Genomic DNA, 17,996 nt, shown 5'->3' with positions numbered 1-17,996 from the left:
ACTTTGTCATCCAAACATAGCCGCACTACCGACCAGTTTTTCGGAGTGAAATGTGCCTGTATAGGAAGATTAACTTAATTTTTAGTTAACCGAAATGTAGTGATTTAGTTTATGAATTTTTTTTTGTCAGACATATGTATATTTTGCTAATAATAGTCCTTTATTTAAATCAGTATGTGATCTGTAAAAATTATAAAATATCCATCAGTATTGGATAAAATTAGTAAACTACTCAAGAAGTTCATTAACCATTCACATTGGATTACTATGAAGACCTTATGAATATTATAATATACTTCTGAATATTTATACTAATCCTTATGAATATTTATAAGGATATGATCATTTTAATTTCCAGTACACATTAATTCAGAAAGATAAAATCCAATATAAACTAATTATTTTGCGAGAAAATAATTGCAAAGAGAAGATAAGGTATGTTTTGTATTTAATTTAAAAAAACAAGCACTTTTCAGAAAAATGTGGTGAACCCAAAAAACATTTCTGAAAAATCTAATGCATTAGACTTTGTTATCAAAAACATACTTCAACTAAAAACTGTAAAAAAATTATAATGAAAAAAAACACAAATGCACTATTCTAAATAGAAGTGTTATCACTTAAGTAGGTTGTCTTGGTAACAATTACATCAAAGCTTGATAAAGACCTCACTTTTCAAAAACAAAAACACATTTTAATTAACGATAATGTTGTACATAGGCAGATTTGTTCAGTAAAATAGTTCTGCATTAATTTAAAACAAACATATTATTTGTTGTAACTACATAAGAATCTAAACAGTGGAATAACGGCTATGAAAACTCACTGGCTAAACCCAGGAGCCCCATAGCGCCTGGCCTTACTTCATACATCTTCTTGTTTGTCATTAAATTTTAATTCAAAATATATGTTTTATTTGTTATTAATTATTTACAGGTATTTGGAGGGAAGAATCCCATTTTACAGAAACTACCAGGATGTGAGAGTATTCAGTCTTCACCTGCTATGCCCAGACGACTTGTTAAGAAGAAATCTGCAATCTCACTTATGAAGGTAAAATTGATTTTAAAAAAACAGAAAATATAATGTACTAATAACACTTCACATCCTATCAAATGATAATAATAAGGTCAATAAAATTTTTGATATTGAACGATTTTATTATTCTTACTGGTCATGACATTTGATTGACATTATTTTCATCGACAGTGGTTATATTCTATATAGTTTTTCCAATTTATTTTGTTTTCTGTAGATAAAATGTATTATTTTTGTTATTTATTGTCGATTATTATCATCCTAGTAAACCAACTGAGTGGTTGACCCACTCCAATTATAAATTAATTATTATCATTACCTTAATGAACACATAAAACGTTACACATAATTTATTCAATTCTGAATGTTGTTAATAATATCAATTTAATAGCGTTATTATTTATACATATTTTCATATCTATGCTTCCTCTGATTAGTCTTTACAGCAAAGGTTCTGAAGGCACAAATCAGATTAAAATTCTTACACATAATAAACACCCACTTTACACATACTTCAACATCATGTTTAACCACGTCTCACCTATCAAGTAATTCACACACACATGTACATGGCGACGTCGGCTGCCTTTATTCATACATATAACTTACAAATTAAATGAAGCAGAACACATAATTTTGCAATTTTCAAGAATAATTGGTGGTGAATATTTCCCTTAAGATTTAAATTCTTAAAATTAATTACCTGTATAATACTCGTAATGACAAATTCCTACTATGCAATGAGATTAAATCGTATATGATTTCCCCACTGAGAGTTGTAAACTTGTTTTTTTTATAAAGAAAAACAACTACAAAATTAATGAGAATTTTTACTATTATTCAATAGTTTTAATCAAAAGTCAGAAGAATCCAGAAGTTTATAATATGAGAGTTGTGATCTTGTTTATTAAAAAAAAATTGAAATAATAAGATGAATGTTGACTATCAAATATCATTCGATAATGCTTTAAAAATTCTATAATTAATATAATACCAGTAAACCTTAAGGGTGTTGTTTATTTCAAATGGAAACATTACCATGTTACTGCTGTGGTTCCAATGTAAAAATATCTTTCACAATCGAATGTAATTTGTATTTCTACTTGGCCTAATAAGGAAGCTATTTTTTGTCAGGCTTGATGTGATTGTGATGTGGTTTTAAGCTTGGTTCCCACTATACGCAACACAAAGATGTAGATGCAATACAAGCGAGTTAGACCAATGACAAGAGGCAGTTTAAATAATCCATCGCTTCTCATTGGTCAACTCATGCGTTGCGCAAACATCCTTGTATTGCGTTTGTAGTGGGAACCAAGCTTGAAATTTCAGTTTTTTAATTTGAGTCCTTCCCAAAAATATAAATATTGTAACCTGTGTAGTGTTTTCACAAACACTTCTAATTTATATTTATACTATTTTGAATTGAATTGTTGTGATTTTTGTGATGTGAAATTACACGGCTTGTTTGTAGCAGAAAATCACAAATCCTTTTATTATTCATCTTTGCACAAAATTCATTTAAATTCTGCTCTCTCAAAAGCTATTTACTTATTTTATTCTAAAACGATTCAACAGCTAAAATATTGAGATCAAAGACATTATCCACAGTCTAAGTTGAATGAGAGTGTCGTGACACAATGTTTAAACCACTGGTAATCACCCTTTTATGGTTTAAGTGTTATTCAGCTGTGAAAATGTTATTTCATAAATCTGAAGTCTTCTGTAAAGAGGATACTTAAATCTTTGAAGTTACAGTATAAAAGCAAACAGGAGAAGTTTTTAAAGCATATATTACTTAAATAAGTAAAGTGATTTGTGTCCTGTAAAATTATGTTCTATGAAAATTCTATTTTGAAACATGTACGAACTATTGATACAGAAGTATTTATCAAGTTTTTAGACGAAATCATTTACTGAAATTTAAAAGAGAAGCAATGTAATCTATAAATGAAATGCACCATTAGGTTGATTTGATTTGACTTTAATGTTGAGTTTCAAAAACTAGATCTTAATTTAATCTAATAGTTTAGGCTATTTACGTTACTAGACTAAATAAATATAGCAAACAGCATTTAAAATATATAGCAGTTTTGTCGTTTTAAAGTAATCGGATTTGAAATTAAACCATAGAACGGAAAGGTTTTCTATTTTAAAGCATTTAATTCTTTCACATTAACTGTTTCTTTGTATTGAATTTCATTATTGTAAAAACAATCTTTTCCCTAGAAATCCAGATACATTACGGTAAATGCAGAATTTTAAAAACAGTTTATTTCGAGGACCAAAATCCAGGGAATAATCCGCGGCATAGTGTATATCATTAAAGTCTGTTAAAGATGTATTGTCCCCCAAAAAACATGAAAAATGAAGATTAATTGAAACAGGTTATTTTGTAGTTTTAATGAAGTTAATCACTTCCGTAGAAAAAAAATGTAAAAATAATACAAAAAAAAAATAAATGGTTAATTTCAACCAAAAATCCATTGGCTGGCAGCCAATTTGACTATTTTTTGCTTTAAATTACAGTTTTTTTAAGGAAATAATTTTTTTTTCGATCAAATTTTTGGTCAAAGTGGATAATTATTATGTGAAATTAAAATGGCATATTCAACAAAAAAATGTTAAATTATTTTTTCAGGGGGACAATATAACTATTAATCTTAATAATATATATTAAAATTGTGCATATTAAGATGACCTTGAAATTTGTAAATTGTCTGAAATACCATACAAACTACTGAAACAACAACAACAGGAATTAATTACAAATTTATAACGATATGGTCATGCTCATTTGTCAATTAACAAGTCACAAACTATCAGAAATTAAAATTGTCATTTTCTTGACAATAATTTGTACTGATTATAAATAAAGCCTCATGCCACGGTCAGTTGCATTAGTTTTAATCTTTGTATTATAATATTATAAACAAAAATTCAATGTCAGTTAGAAAATGATTTGTGAATATATTTTTGTAGTAAATTAAAAAACAGTAATTATCTCTCTTTGGAATATAATTTATTTAATTTATTTTTATATTTGATGGGAATTAAGTTTAATAGTCAAGAAAACATAATGGAGGAAATCAGGATAATATTATTAAAAATTATTAATTAATTAAATTAAATTATTTCTTCAATCCTGGTATTTATTGAATTGGTACATGTTATATGATAAATGAAACATACTTATAATAATTTTTTAATAAATAAATAAACAGAATAATGAATTATACTAAATAAATATCATAGCATTGAAATGAGATTATTTTGCAAAATTATTATTCACATTCGAGGACCAACACATTGTTACCTAAACCTGTAAGTTATATTTCAGCTTATAACACATCTAATACAGTACTTCAAACCTCTTCTTTAACTTATATCGTCCCACTACTTGGCAAAGGCTGCTCCCAACTGGTGCCAGTTCTTCCTATCATTCGTAAATCTTGGCCATGCTGTGGTACCGGTCTGTCTGGCGAACTCATTGCTCCATCTCGAATGAGGTCTACCCCTCTTTCTTTTCCCATAATGATTGCCACTTTGTTGTTAATTTTGTCCATCTACCATCATGTTTCCTTCATCATGTCCACCTCCATTTTGTACATTTTGCTGTCTTTAACTGCATCATTCACTTTGTTTGAACTTTAGTAGTAGAAATAATTGTTCTATTCTAACAGGAACCTGCAAGTCCAACTTTGGAACCAAAACTGAAAAAGACTCAAAGTTTGCGAAATAAGGAAGTTTCAAAAAGCCGAAAACAGCGGGCATTAACGGAAGGAGATATGACCAATCCTATGTCAGCACAGAAATTGAGAAATGACCTTGAAGAGTTTAGTAAAAATCGTAACACAATGAGCTCCGATGTGCAAAGTAACTGTTCCTTTTCAGGTAATTATAGTGATTATTTTTAAATGCTGCTTTACACTTTTTTTCCCCACAATTTTAGAAACTTTTTGTGCTAGACCTTATCATTCATAGAAAAAAGAACATGAATATCAGTCCAAATGGTTCTTCTATGAAATTCTTTTCAATAGTAATAATTTCTTATAATAATTTCATAACTGGTAAATGCCAATTTGCACATATTCTATAACAAGCGAACCAATTTATTTATGTTAGAATTAAGTATGGGAAGCATGGACCAGTTGGATGATGTTTTACCAAGGTTTGGTCATAGTTCGGCACATCGGAAGAGCTCCCTCTTTAATTCTCAGAGCAGACGCGGAAGTCGAAGACAATCGGCGGAAAGCAACAAAAGCCTTCAGTTAAATGCTGCAACATCACTTTCATTCCAAGGTAAGAAGAAGCCGAAAAGTGTTCGATACTACAGAGAGCATGAACTATAGAATTGAATTGAAATTTATATTTATACTGGGTAACCTCTTCAGTCAAAGACTGGTCTCCCAGAGTGCCCAGTTGGTGATCAGTGGCTGTGATGTACTAATACACCGGGGTAACCCCCTACTCGTCTCGAAAGATGTACTAGGTTCTTTAAAGTGCACACGAGCTAGATGTGTACACTGGACCTACCTGTGATCAAATACTTGTGCAATTTTTAGAAGGCAAATTACTGAGATTTAAATTGCTGTGCTTATCAGCGGCTGGATCCCAATACAAATAAGATGGTCATATATGTGAGAATGCATATATTTCCAACTCATTTTACCTAAAAGGCCGAAGAACTTTGTCAAATCGCAGACTAAGGTTACAAATAGGGGTCGCTGTTCTAAAACTAGCATATAGTACTCCTAGCAACCACTAACATCTAGTCATTGCCAGTTGAAGATTTTTTGTAAACAAATTGAAACGTCACACACATACATATTCATGAATGGTTAAACGTAAAGAATTATATACAGATAGATATTATAAAAACCAGATGAAAACATTTTTCGAAGAAATGTAATATGTTATTATTACATAAAGTATTTATCTTTTCTTTTTCTATAAAAAAACCAGATTTTTTTGAATTATATAAATCCTTCAGTCTTCGATGCCGAAAAGATTTAAAGGAAATATTCATAGAATTTGCTATCCCAATGACTTCAATAAAGGAACCAGAAGATACTAATGGAACAACTACAACTCCAAGCCTAGCTGATTTTAGACAAGTTTTAAGTAAGTTTTATTATACAGTAGAACTTCGCCATTATTCAGGGAACAAACCTTCAGGTGACACACCTATTCAGATGACACACCTATTCAGGGGACACCCCATATTTAGGGACACCCCATTTTATTCAGGGGACACCCCCATATTTAGGGGATACCCCATATTATTCAGGGGACACCCCGTATTATTCAGGGGACATCTATTCAGGAGACACCCCATATTCAAGGATACACCTATTTAGGGGACACACCTATTCAGGGGACACACCTATTGAGCTTATTTAGGAAACACATAACCATGAAATTATTCAGGGGACATTATTAAGGGGACACTTGCTGGGTCTCAAAGTTGTCCCTTAAAGCTTCTACTCTACCAACTGATACAGTCACCAATCACTGTCTACAATTGTATATGCATATACATTTGCAAGAAAAAGATGTTGCAACCAAGATTTGAACCTGGAATCTTCTGCTTGATATGCAGACATTCTGCCATTAGACCACTTGGGCTTTCATGGTATGATTCAATCCCCATTTGATATATTTATCTTCATTTGAATTGTATTTTTTAGTTAATAAAGACGCGTCATTGACGAGAAACATGATAATTGACACATATCATGATGGAAACAAACGAATTCTTGACGCCATAGCAGCATCAAGCGTTCCATCAAATAATGCTGGCGTGGAGAGCATCACGACTTGTGTGGTTGGTGTGAAACAACTTAGTCAATTTGTGAAGAAAAAACAGTTTGAAGAATTATCTTATGAAGAGCTAAATCAACTTATTCAGGTTCATGTTTAAACAAGTTAATTGATAATTGTTATTATAGTTAAGTTATAGTTCCACCATTGGTTTGACTAACAAACCATAACTACATGTTAAAGTCATGTTCATACCTTTGGTTGATTGGTCTAAAATCTTAATAAGTTAATAATACAATTTAAATAGCCAGAAAAATTAGCTTTCCGAGATGTTTGCTAACAAAGACAAAAATTCATTGATAATAAACACTTTACCTTTTTAAAATAAATTGTAATTCACTCCAGTTGGTCTTTTCAGTTTCAATTACACACAAAACACTTATTTTTTTAAGCACATTAGTCTTTACGCATTATGCGCTAAGTCTAAATTTATTATTATAAAAGTTTTGTATGATTAAATATATCAAATAAGTTTAAATAAATGTTTTTTTTAGCGACATGAGCCATCACCGTCATTGCGAAAGTTGAAGTGTATGTCCTTTGAAGGTTTCGCCAGATTTCTAATGGATAAACAGAGTTTTGCTTTCAGCAATGAGGAAATAAGCATGAAATTACAGGTAAATATTAACATACTAATCCCATTCAGATCTAGCGCGATCCATACAGAAAGTGTAAATGTCATCAGGTGTCTTTGTATACAATTATATATAGTTGAAATTAATTTGCAGTTTATCCAATGTTTTGACCATTTTTTAAGGGCTCCATTATTTCCACAAAGGGGGTACAATCATCGTGAGTTAATTGCACAGTATTCACAATCACTTCACCTGCTAGTTTGTAGGAGAAAAAAAAAGTTGGGGGTGGGGGGCAGTTGGGTTTTTGTTGTACCCTCTAATAACCATTGGTTGATTGAATGACTTTAATTTAGTTGTTAAAAGAGTATTTATTACAGCGTTAATGTAGGGACCTATCTCTCTCGCGGGCCACAAGGTTGTCAAAGTCCTCTGTGAAAAAGTGGTCAGGTTTGAAACCTACCAACGGTACTGGTGGATATGGTCTTGGATACTCAGTGTGTCATTTCATACCCTGAGCTCCCTCTATTTAAAAATCCTGGTGTAGCCCTGCAGTATCTGTAGATCCTGATACAGAAAAGTTTGTTTCTTGATAGGAACTTTAACTAATAGGTCATGTGCATTTATTCTAATTGCTGCAATGTATTAAAATAATTTATTGATAGGACATGAATCATCCTCTTAGCCACTACTACATCAAGTCTTCGCATAATACCTACCTGACAGGGCATCAACTAAAAGGTGAATCTTCATCTGAACTATACTCGCAGGTGAGTACCCTTAGAAATAAATGAGATTTAAACATACCTTTGCATTTGTTATACTGCAGTAGAGTTTATTCACATGCAGGTTGATCTTGTTCAACACTTTATAATACTGTGTGATGTAAACCTGTTGTTATGAATAGGCAGCACGCAGGTGCATTTTGTATGGCCTGGAAGAGATCTAAAAATATAAATAAAAAGCGTTCATACAAAGCAGAAGATTACTACTTGACTTTAGTTAAAAAAAACTACCAAGAAGAAACTCTACACCCCTATTCAAAGGACATTATCTGCCCAAAAGGATGTTACCAAAAAACCAATAACATTGATGAGTTACATTTTCATTTTAGAGTATAGGTTGTCTGTTGTATGAAATATTAATGGTAAGTTAGTTAGTTAGTTACACCATGTCATTGGTGATAGTACAAAAAAAAAGTTGAATCATAATATGTCAATGTCATTGTTCTCTTTCAGATTTTGTTAACAGGTTGCAGATGTGTGGAGCTAGATTGCTGGGATGGAGATGATGGTTATCCTCTTATATACCACGGTCATACACTAACATCAAAAATAAGTTTTAAGGTATAAAAAAAAAACCGACCACCATATAATTCAATTCAAAGACATTTATTTCCATCAGCTACAGTACTTTAATTCACTTTGGTTGACCCTGGTCTCTACAAGTTCATTTTTGTTCATTTTGTTTTGTTATGTAAATATTGAAAAGAAATAAACGAGCAATAAAATGAAACAATTAGTATAAAAAAAGCAATACTGACAAATTGAGATGAAAAATAGTAAAATAAATAAAAAAATACAATAAACAAATAAAAATAATACTAGTAGATAATAATTATAATAAATAAAGTAAATTAATGAAGAGATAAATATACAGCTGAACACAATAAAGAATAAAAAAAATAATCTTTATATATTCTTTATACTAGGATGTTGTCATAGCTATTAATAGAGCAGCATTTATTACTTCTGACTACCCAGTCATCTTGTCACTAGAGAATCATTGCTCCATACCTCAACAGGCTAAAATGGCATCAATCTTCAAGGTAAATTTACTGTAACTATTTATTATAGTCTTAAAAACAGTAATGTTGCCCATAGTATCGAACTAATCATCATTAAAAGCAGGATGTTATAAATTAAACATGTTCAAGATAGCTATCTGGGTACTATGTTATATCATTACTGGATGTATTTTTAGTTTGAGTTAAATCCATTACAATCCAAACACTTTAAAGCTCTTTTCACACTGACATTGCAACAATTGCAGTAAGTAAGCTAACATGTTATTTTCAGCCTGACTCCTTCACACCTTTACCATGTCAATCAAATCCATTAAACTATAAAGCCCCTTTCTCACACAGAAATTGCAGCAATATTGCAGTATAGCAAGTTTGTGTTATTGTCTGTCTAGGCATCTTCACACACAAGATAATGTTGCAGTAATTTCACCTTTTCCTGTGTGAAAGGGAACGTTTGCATAATGCTTTGCTGCAAAACGTGTACACTTATCACATATATAAGACCACAACGGTAAAATTACAAATTGGTCTAGAGGTGGTCTGTTATGGACACATAATCACACACGTAACTCGGCACTTTTGCAAATATGTTTGATTGTTTTTGAAAAATGTTTATCTAATTTAACACATTTTCAAAATTGGTTTTTTTTTTGGTATTTTTATAGGAAGTTTTTGGTGACAAGTTAGTGATGGACTTTATTTGTGATTCTGATCACTATGGCAACCCTACTCTACCTTCACCTGAAGATTTGAAGCACAAAATAATAATCAAAAACAAGAAATTGAAACCACTAGTAACACCTGGTGCAGATGGTTTGAAGCAACAGGTAACATTTCTAATTCTGTATGTGAGAAGAATGGGTTCGAGAAATGTCTGTGCTTGTATCCTTAGGCAAGAGAATTTAAGACCAATTTACACAGCCAAACAGTATCCCACGTAGAATCTGTTTCTATCTTGAGCAGATTTTTGCTCAACCACTGTGGGTTTTGTGTAAATGGAGAAAGAAATACTTAGATTCAATATTTTTGTTTTTTCCGGTCAATGCTTACAGTTACTGCTCGTTGGTGTTGGCCTTTACTCTCACTGCTTCAGCTATTGGTCCCATGTTCTACATTGCACATATGCACTGAAAAAAAGTGGGATAATCTCCTGGTTTGCTGATCATGTACTGGAGCTGTCTCAGGGAGAAATCTCTGAAGAGGTCATCCAGTATTAAAAAACCAATAGAAACCCTGCACTTATTTTCAGAATTTTCCTGAAATGCCCTTGATTTTATAAACTTTAAGTAATCTATTAAAGCCATGTTATTTCAATAGATCTTTAGCTAAGTGTCATTTAAAGTATTTAAAGTCTAAAATATAATTCAAATAACAGACAAAATGTAGAAAACAGTTTTACAAGTCATATATTTGTATTTGCACCACCCACGCATTGAACTGTCACAGATTAAACTGCAATGATATTGTCAAAAACAAGTTGTTTTTTTTTCAAATGAAAACTGATCTTATGGAATAAAATGGAATGTAAATTTGAAACGCATATCATAACCTACACACTATGGTGATATAAAAAAATAATACAGATTATTTTTCAATGTATTATTTTTGTATTGTTTTTCACATTCAATATCTTTAGTTCAATACGTGGGCGAAAACCTTCATCGCAAATCAAAATGTATGAGAATTTTTAAATGTTTCTATCTTCAAAAGTCAACTACAATCACACAAGCCATTAAACACAAGATTGTTATTCATTCCTTATTTAAAAACAAAACATAGAAAAAAGTAGCTTTTCATCAGGGAGCTGAGTTAATTCTTTAGTTTAAAAAAATACCTGCTGATTCCTTGCACTTGAATTTAACCCTAGCCATCAGTGCAATTGGCGGTAGAGAGGTATGAATACCAGGCTAGTGATCTAAATGTCTACCTGAGAATTACTTATATTTTTGCTTTCAAGTGCTTTCAAGATACTGAACACTCAGTACAATTCAGAGTAGGGAAAACCATCTGACTCGCATAAAAATATAAAATTGGAGTGTTAATTGTTTTTCTTCATAGCCACGATTTGGTGAATACAAAGAAAACCAACATGAGAATGACTCACCATCCGCATCAAGGAGAAGATTTAACAATGACTCTGAACAACAAGATACTGATGATGATATTCTAAGTAGAAAAGGTAATCTATATTTTAATATAGTAAATTATGTGTATAAGCCTCTATATGCAATTCATGTTTTTTTTTAAACTGATTATTTCAACACATCATTTCAAATACCTCAAATTTTTGTTTGATGAATCTCAAAATCTTGGGCTGGAAACTGTAGTAGTTGCTTTATGTGAAGGAAGCCAGTATATCAGAGTAAATGAACCACCGTTCAACAGAGACCGCCACAGGATACTGGAAGTGTACAACTCAATTTTGGGGTCAAGTGTCCACATGGTCACTGATATTGACAAAGGTGTAAGTGCATCAACCGAAAAGGTTTGATTTTGGAATTCACAAAACCATATAACATTATTTCGGAATTTTATCATACCGTCCACTTGCTTACTATCTTCTCTTCATCAAAAGGGATCTCTTGTACAGTTTAAGAATTGATAATTAACTACACAAATGGCATGATAATGATGATGAGTATTATTATCTTTTTACAGGAACATTTGATAGTCCTGATATGGGCCGTAAATTTGACACTTCAGACTCAGAGAATTTAAGTCTTGCAGAAGAAAATAAAATTCCACCAATGGTTGTAAATAACGAAAAGAACTTTGTGGAATCCAGAAACAAAAATAACAGTAATGATAATGATGAAACAATAGGGTTAATGCAACCACATCTTGATGACACTCAAAATGGTACTGGACATAAGCTTATTGAATCTTATCCAGATATAATAGAACATGAAGCTAAAGTGACAAGATCTTTTACTGAAAATAAAATAGATGTACATGCAAATGGCAGTGATGAAATGCGGGATGAAATATTGAGTGAAAAAACCAAGAGTAATGGTGAATCTGAAATTGGAAACAAGGAAAATAAACCTGATGATGAAGAAAATATCCCAATTGAAAACTCAGAATGTTCTGCATCTGAAAGTAAAGTTACTGATGTCAATTGGGTCTCTGGTGATCTTAACATAGAAGGTTCACTCATTAAGAATTCTCCGGAGTTAGGAATAGTTGATGGTGCACCAAAATCTACAAATGAAGATGCAAAAATTATAACTGATAAAAATGATAAAGATCAGGAAAGACCTAATACATGTAATGGTGAAATTCATGTAACATCCATTTCAAATTATTCTATAGATTCACCAACCGCAGAAATCAATTCCGAAATTACAAACGATGAAGATTTGGACAGTAATTTGACATTTGATGAAAAGCCTATTGAAATCATAGAAGATGTTCATACAGCTGCTAAAGAGGCTTCCAGTTTTTCAACACCATCAGAGGGTCCTAAAAACTTAGTTAGTGATAATGAAATTCCTGATAACATTGAAAACAATGTTACAACAGTTAAACCAGATTTTGGAAATAACGTTGCTGACTCACTAATTGAAAGTAGTTCACCTAAATGTAACGGTAGCCAAAGCAAAGACACAGACAAAGAAAGCAGTACAATATCTGTCAATTTCAAGCAAATATCTTTAACATCTCAACATATCTCTAGCAAAGAGACAAACGGTTGTACAAATATTACAGAATCCATTCCAGCAACTTCTGAATTATTAGTAGAAGTAAAACAAAACACTGGTATTATTTTAGAATTAAACATTGCTAACAGTGATAAACAGGAACTATCAACTAAAGATGAAATCTCTATTTTGAATGATCAGATTGGAGGTTCTGCCAAGTTCATTACTTATAATGGTTGTGCAAAAGACAAACCAACAGATTGTGAACAAGAGACAGATCAAAGGCAAAAACTAGATGGCCTTGAAGGAACAAATGTAATGTCTTCACTATTAGGAATTGTTGAATCAACACTTACAAATGAAAAAGAAAATGAGATAGAAAAACAAGAAATTAACTTTCATATGGAAACCTTTTCGGCAAATCCAGATTGTAAAGTTTCAGATACATTATCAGATTCTAATCCTGAGAAATCTTGTGATGAAATTGAGAATGGTATTTCACTAAATGATTCAGATTCTATTACAGAAACATTTTCCGAAGAAGAAGAAGAAATAATGAATACGAACACAACCAGTGTTTCCTCAGATGTCCCTGTAGGAGCTCCAGCTCCGCTGGCTGCATTCACTGAAGACGATGAAATTGAAACAGATTGTAAATTAAGTGATAACCCTGTAGGAGCTCCAGCTCCGCTGGCTGCATTCACTGAAGACGATGAAATTGAAACAGATTGTAAATTAAGTGATAACCCTGTAGGAGCTCCAGCTCCGCTGGCTGCATTCACTGAAGACGATGAAATTGAAACAGATTGTAAATTAGGTGAACAATCAATGAAAGAAAATGATGTTAGGATATTTGTGTTGACGAAGATAAAAGAAAGTAAGGAGACAAAAGAAAAGAAAACCAGCTGTAGAATAAAAGATACAGAAAATAGTTATGTGACAAAAGACAAGTCGGAAGATACGCCAATAGAAACACATCCCAATATTGAAGTATCAGAATTGCATTCACCTTCTGATAGGAATGTAATGATTTTGAAACCTAAAGATGACGACCAAATAACAGCAATTAAGCAATCAATTTTGAAGGACGAAAATAAAATGATTGAAAAACCAGAACAGCATGAGGAAAATTTGGAAGATAAAGCCAGTACAAACTCTTATATTAGCAAAATTGAAGTCCGGTTAAAAGGCACTCCAAAGAAAACAGAAAAATTGTCTGCAAACTCAGCTTCTATGGAAGTGGAACAGATGAAGTCAGAACATACAAAAGATCTAGCAGGTTGTATAACAGAAAAAGCAATTATAAATGATGAACAGCAAGATGGCAAAGAGAAATCAAAACACGATAAAGAAAAAGGGATAAAAATAACCTTGACTGCAAAAGATGAATGTCAAGAATCAAAACAGGAACTGGAATTCATATATGAAGCTGTTAAAATAACAGAGAATGAAATGATGCCAACTTCATTGGAAAATGGAGTTTTAACTGAATCTAAAATTAGCAACGAAAAAGAGCAAGAAGAACGAAAAACCATCTTCACTGCAGTAGATGGACACCAAGAATTAAAACAGAAACTGGAACTTAAATGTGAAAATTGTAATGAAACTGAGGAAAAAATGGGTCCAATTCAATTAACATCATCTTCTGAAATTTTCAATGATGAAATACTGGTCCCACAAAGACTGGCTCCTGAAACATTGAAAGATCAAAGCTATGATGAAAGTGAAACCCAAGTAGATAGCGTGATATGTGATGTAAATAAGGAGAACCACGATGATACGCCATCTGAAATTGACTATACATCAGAAACTATTGATCTCTCTTCACCTGATAATGATAACAAACCTTGTGATGGAAGTCTAGAAATACAATCTAAAGAATCATCCCGGGAAACATCTGACAAACAATTATGTGATGAAATAAATCCATTACAGGATATCTATAAAGAGCAACAAAACAGATTAGAGAAGCCAGAATTTCCAGAAGGAGAAGACAAAGATGACATAAGAATTTGTGAAGACATAACTTCTAGATGGAATGAAGAAATTAATAATTATGTTGATGAAGTAATACGATTTGCTGTAAACAAACTTAAGAAAGAAACACAAGCAGAAAATGAGGATCTGTTCAAAGATCAGGTAGAAGATATGGATAAGATCAAACAAGCGTATAAACAAGAACAAAGAGAGGGCTGCGACAACAAAGACATGATAGACCATGCACAAGACAATAATTTAAGAATGAGTAATTCCAAAAGAAATTCACTTGTTCTTGATATTGAGAAGGCTGTGCATTATAACGATAAAGATAATAGGAAGAAAGTTGCTACTGATGTCAAACGGCCTAAACAACCTCCAAGCACTCTCTTAGGATCACCATTGCTAGGATCACCATTGCTAGGTAGAAAGAGTCCTAAAGACAGTCCATCAAGAACTAGAAAAACTCAACCGAGGGACAATCTTGACATGGATACACCTGGTCAGAAAACACCAAAAGATGAAGGTTGGTCTAATCCACTGAAGAAAAAGGGTCACAAGTAAGTAACATAATTTGAATTGATTAAATAAAGATACAAATGAATATTCATTAAAAGAAGATAAATGATAAAGAATGCGGTCTCATGAAATCTAAAACCTTGTTTAGACCTGAAAAGTTTTGCTAAATCCCATATTTAATATTATAACACACCTAAATAGGTTCTTGTCATCTGATTGGAGGATTGTGGGTCACATGATATTCCTAACTATATACTATATTTAAAATTGTATGTGCAATATTTACACATGTGTTTGTAACAGGAACATGCAACACAATAATTTCATGAGGTGAAAGATTAAATGTTATATTTTCATCTTTCACCTCATGAAATTATTTGTACCATTGCACTCATAAACATTCATTATTTGAATATATACTATTACATTAAAGGCACTGAATTTAAACTGTTTTTTCTTTTTATTTAGAAAAACTGCGAGTGGAGGCTCTACTCAAGACCTCGTTTTCTACTCAAAGCCTGGTGGAAAAGATAAAATTAAAATTGCTCCAGAGTTGTCACAGTTTGTTATATATTGTCAAGCTGTGAAATTTCCTGGTAAGACAAATTCCTTCCTGCAACCATGATAAAACCTTTGTAGAACCATTTTCAAGATCAAAAGATCTTGAAAATAGTCTTATGATTGTACTGAAACGTTGATCTCTGTTTTATCATTAACTTGTGTATTGAAATTATATAGTAAACGTCTTCTGGTATATTTAAGTTAAGTTAATTAATCTATTTATCTATTTACATTTTAGGATTCAGTGAGAAGGACAAAAGAAAAAAAGCTGATCTAAATGATGGAATAGAATCTGGTAACCAATCATTTTAATTTTTTCTAAAAATTTATAAAACAGAATGAACAAAAGATAAATTGGAAAAATCATTAAATTGATTGTTGTGTCAATGTAGGTTATTCAATAACTTGTTTCTGTCAAAAATGATCTATTGTGAAAGTGTAAACACTTTGTATAGTATAGAATGCAATATATAATTAAGTTTTGTTTTTTTTATATAATCAGATGATGAGGAGGATCTGATAGATGGTAAAATTCCAGCAGATAAAGTTGGTACTTCTAAATGCTACCAGATTTCTTCACTAAATGAGGGCACAATGAAAAAAACTACCAAGAAATTCTCCAAAAGACTAATGGAATATCCTTTACTAGAATCGACAATAAAATCAAGTCCAGTCGTTGCATTTATATAAACTAGTAAAGTTTTCAATAATACACCTTTATTTTTCCACCATTTCGTTACGATACATAATGATGTAGAACTAGAGAATAAAAATGATGAAATTCCTTAACACTTTGCACGCATACTGAAAGACAACTAATACGTACCTATCCTGGTGGAATGCGTATGGACTCATCCAACTACAGCCCAATAATGGCGTGGGCGTGTGGAATACAACTAGTAGCTCTAAACTATCAAACTGAAGGTAAAACAAGTTTTATTATTTGCAGGCTTGCTGTCATCTGAACCAAACAAGCGTTAAAAATAATAATGCAAAGAACTTGACCACACTGAGAAAATTTAGTCTCTTAAACTCGGTCTAACCATGGATAAATGCTCTGTCCACACTATCACACTTTATGATGTGCTCATATATGGACATATTACATACTGTATCATATCCGTATCATAACATATTTGGGCACATCACACTTTTTTTGTAAAAACTAGTTTGACAGAGCTTTACAAAATGTTGAATATCAAATAATGTTTTTTAGTCAGTCAACCTACATATACCCTGCACTCTGCACTTTAAATAAAACTTACCTTTCACTTTTCAGACAGCAACATGATCTTAAATTACACCTTGTTTGAGCAGGGAGGAGGAAGTGGATATCTTCTTAAACCAGACTTTCTGTGGGATAAAGCACACCCAATGTTTAAAAACTACAATCCTAATGACAAAGACGGTGACGATTTCAGTAAAAAATCACTCAAAATTACGGTAAACATGAACAAAGTGCATTAAAATAGTTTTAGTTTCACTTTTTATATCTTTACCATTGTTGGCTTAAAGTTGTTGAGTATAGATTGACAGTTTAAAAGGTATTTAACCCTCTTAATTTACAGGTGATATCTGGTCAGAATGTTTGTCCAAAAAACCCATCTGCTAGCCCTCTGGTAGAGGTAGAAATCCTAGGTATACCTGCAGATTGTGCCAAGTCCAAAACAAAATCAGTTTCCCACAACCAGCTTAACCCAATGTGGATGGAAACATTCACGTTTAATGTCAGATTTGAGGAGATGGCCTTTGTGAGGTTTGCTGTTACTGATGGAGGGAGTATAGCAACTCAACGGTATATACCACTTATGCACTTAAAACCAGGTAGAGTTTATTTCTTACGATTATAGGAAAAAACATAAACTCAACTCCCAAATACTTGTAATAAGACTTTGTTTATGTAGAGCATCTTGTGTATATGTTTGTCTTGTGAACATCTGAGGGTCCCTAATGATCAGCAATTGCTGGATGGATCACCCTCATTAAATATGGTAAAAAAAAATACCCTTTTCATTTCTAGTACATAAAATGGTTACAATACAACTTGTACAAATTTATTACACG

General features: G+C 31.9%; 1 protein-coding gene across 1 annotated transcript in view; it reads left to right on the top strand.

Annotated features, from left to right (window-relative positions):
- LOC140047838 (uncharacterized) overlaps nt 1–17,996 on the top strand; it is a 73,579-nt gene that overhangs the window by 49,444 nt on the left and 6,139 nt on the right. Inside the window, exons 15-32 of the mRNA XM_072092870.1 lie at nt 937–1,053; nt 4,719–4,929; nt 5,161–5,337; nt 6,001–6,159; nt 6,726–6,946; nt 7,353–7,475; nt 8,096–8,200; nt 8,669–8,776; nt 9,142–9,258; nt 9,900–10,061; nt 11,293–11,413; nt 11,893–15,412; nt 15,840–15,967; nt 16,171–16,227; nt 16,435–16,567; nt 16,732–16,856; nt 17,212–17,375; nt 17,501–17,756. Coding sequence (XP_071948971.1) covers nt 937–1,053; nt 4,719–4,929; nt 5,161–5,337; nt 6,001–6,159; nt 6,726–6,946; nt 7,353–7,475; nt 8,096–8,200; nt 8,669–8,776; nt 9,142–9,258; nt 9,900–10,061; nt 11,293–11,413; nt 11,893–15,412; nt 15,840–15,967; nt 16,171–16,227; nt 16,435–16,567; nt 16,732–16,856; nt 17,212–17,375; nt 17,501–17,756 — 6,004 coding nt within the window. The remainder of the gene's footprint in view (nt 1–936; nt 1,054–4,718; nt 4,930–5,160; nt 5,338–6,000; nt 6,160–6,725; nt 6,947–7,352; nt 7,476–8,095; nt 8,201–8,668; nt 8,777–9,141; nt 9,259–9,899; nt 10,062–11,292; nt 11,414–11,892; nt 15,413–15,839; nt 15,968–16,170; nt 16,228–16,434; nt 16,568–16,731; nt 16,857–17,211; nt 17,376–17,500; nt 17,757–17,996) is intronic.

This window comes from Antedon mediterranea, chromosome 4 (assembly GCF_964355755.1).
Source record: "Antedon mediterranea chromosome 4, ecAntMedi1.1, whole genome shotgun sequence".
Classification (NCBI taxonomy): Eukaryota; Metazoa; Echinodermata; class Crinoidea; order Comatulida; family Antedonidae; genus Antedon; species Antedon mediterranea.
Note: the sequence above shows the minus strand (reverse complement) of the source record. Positions and strands in the feature narration are given on the sequence as shown.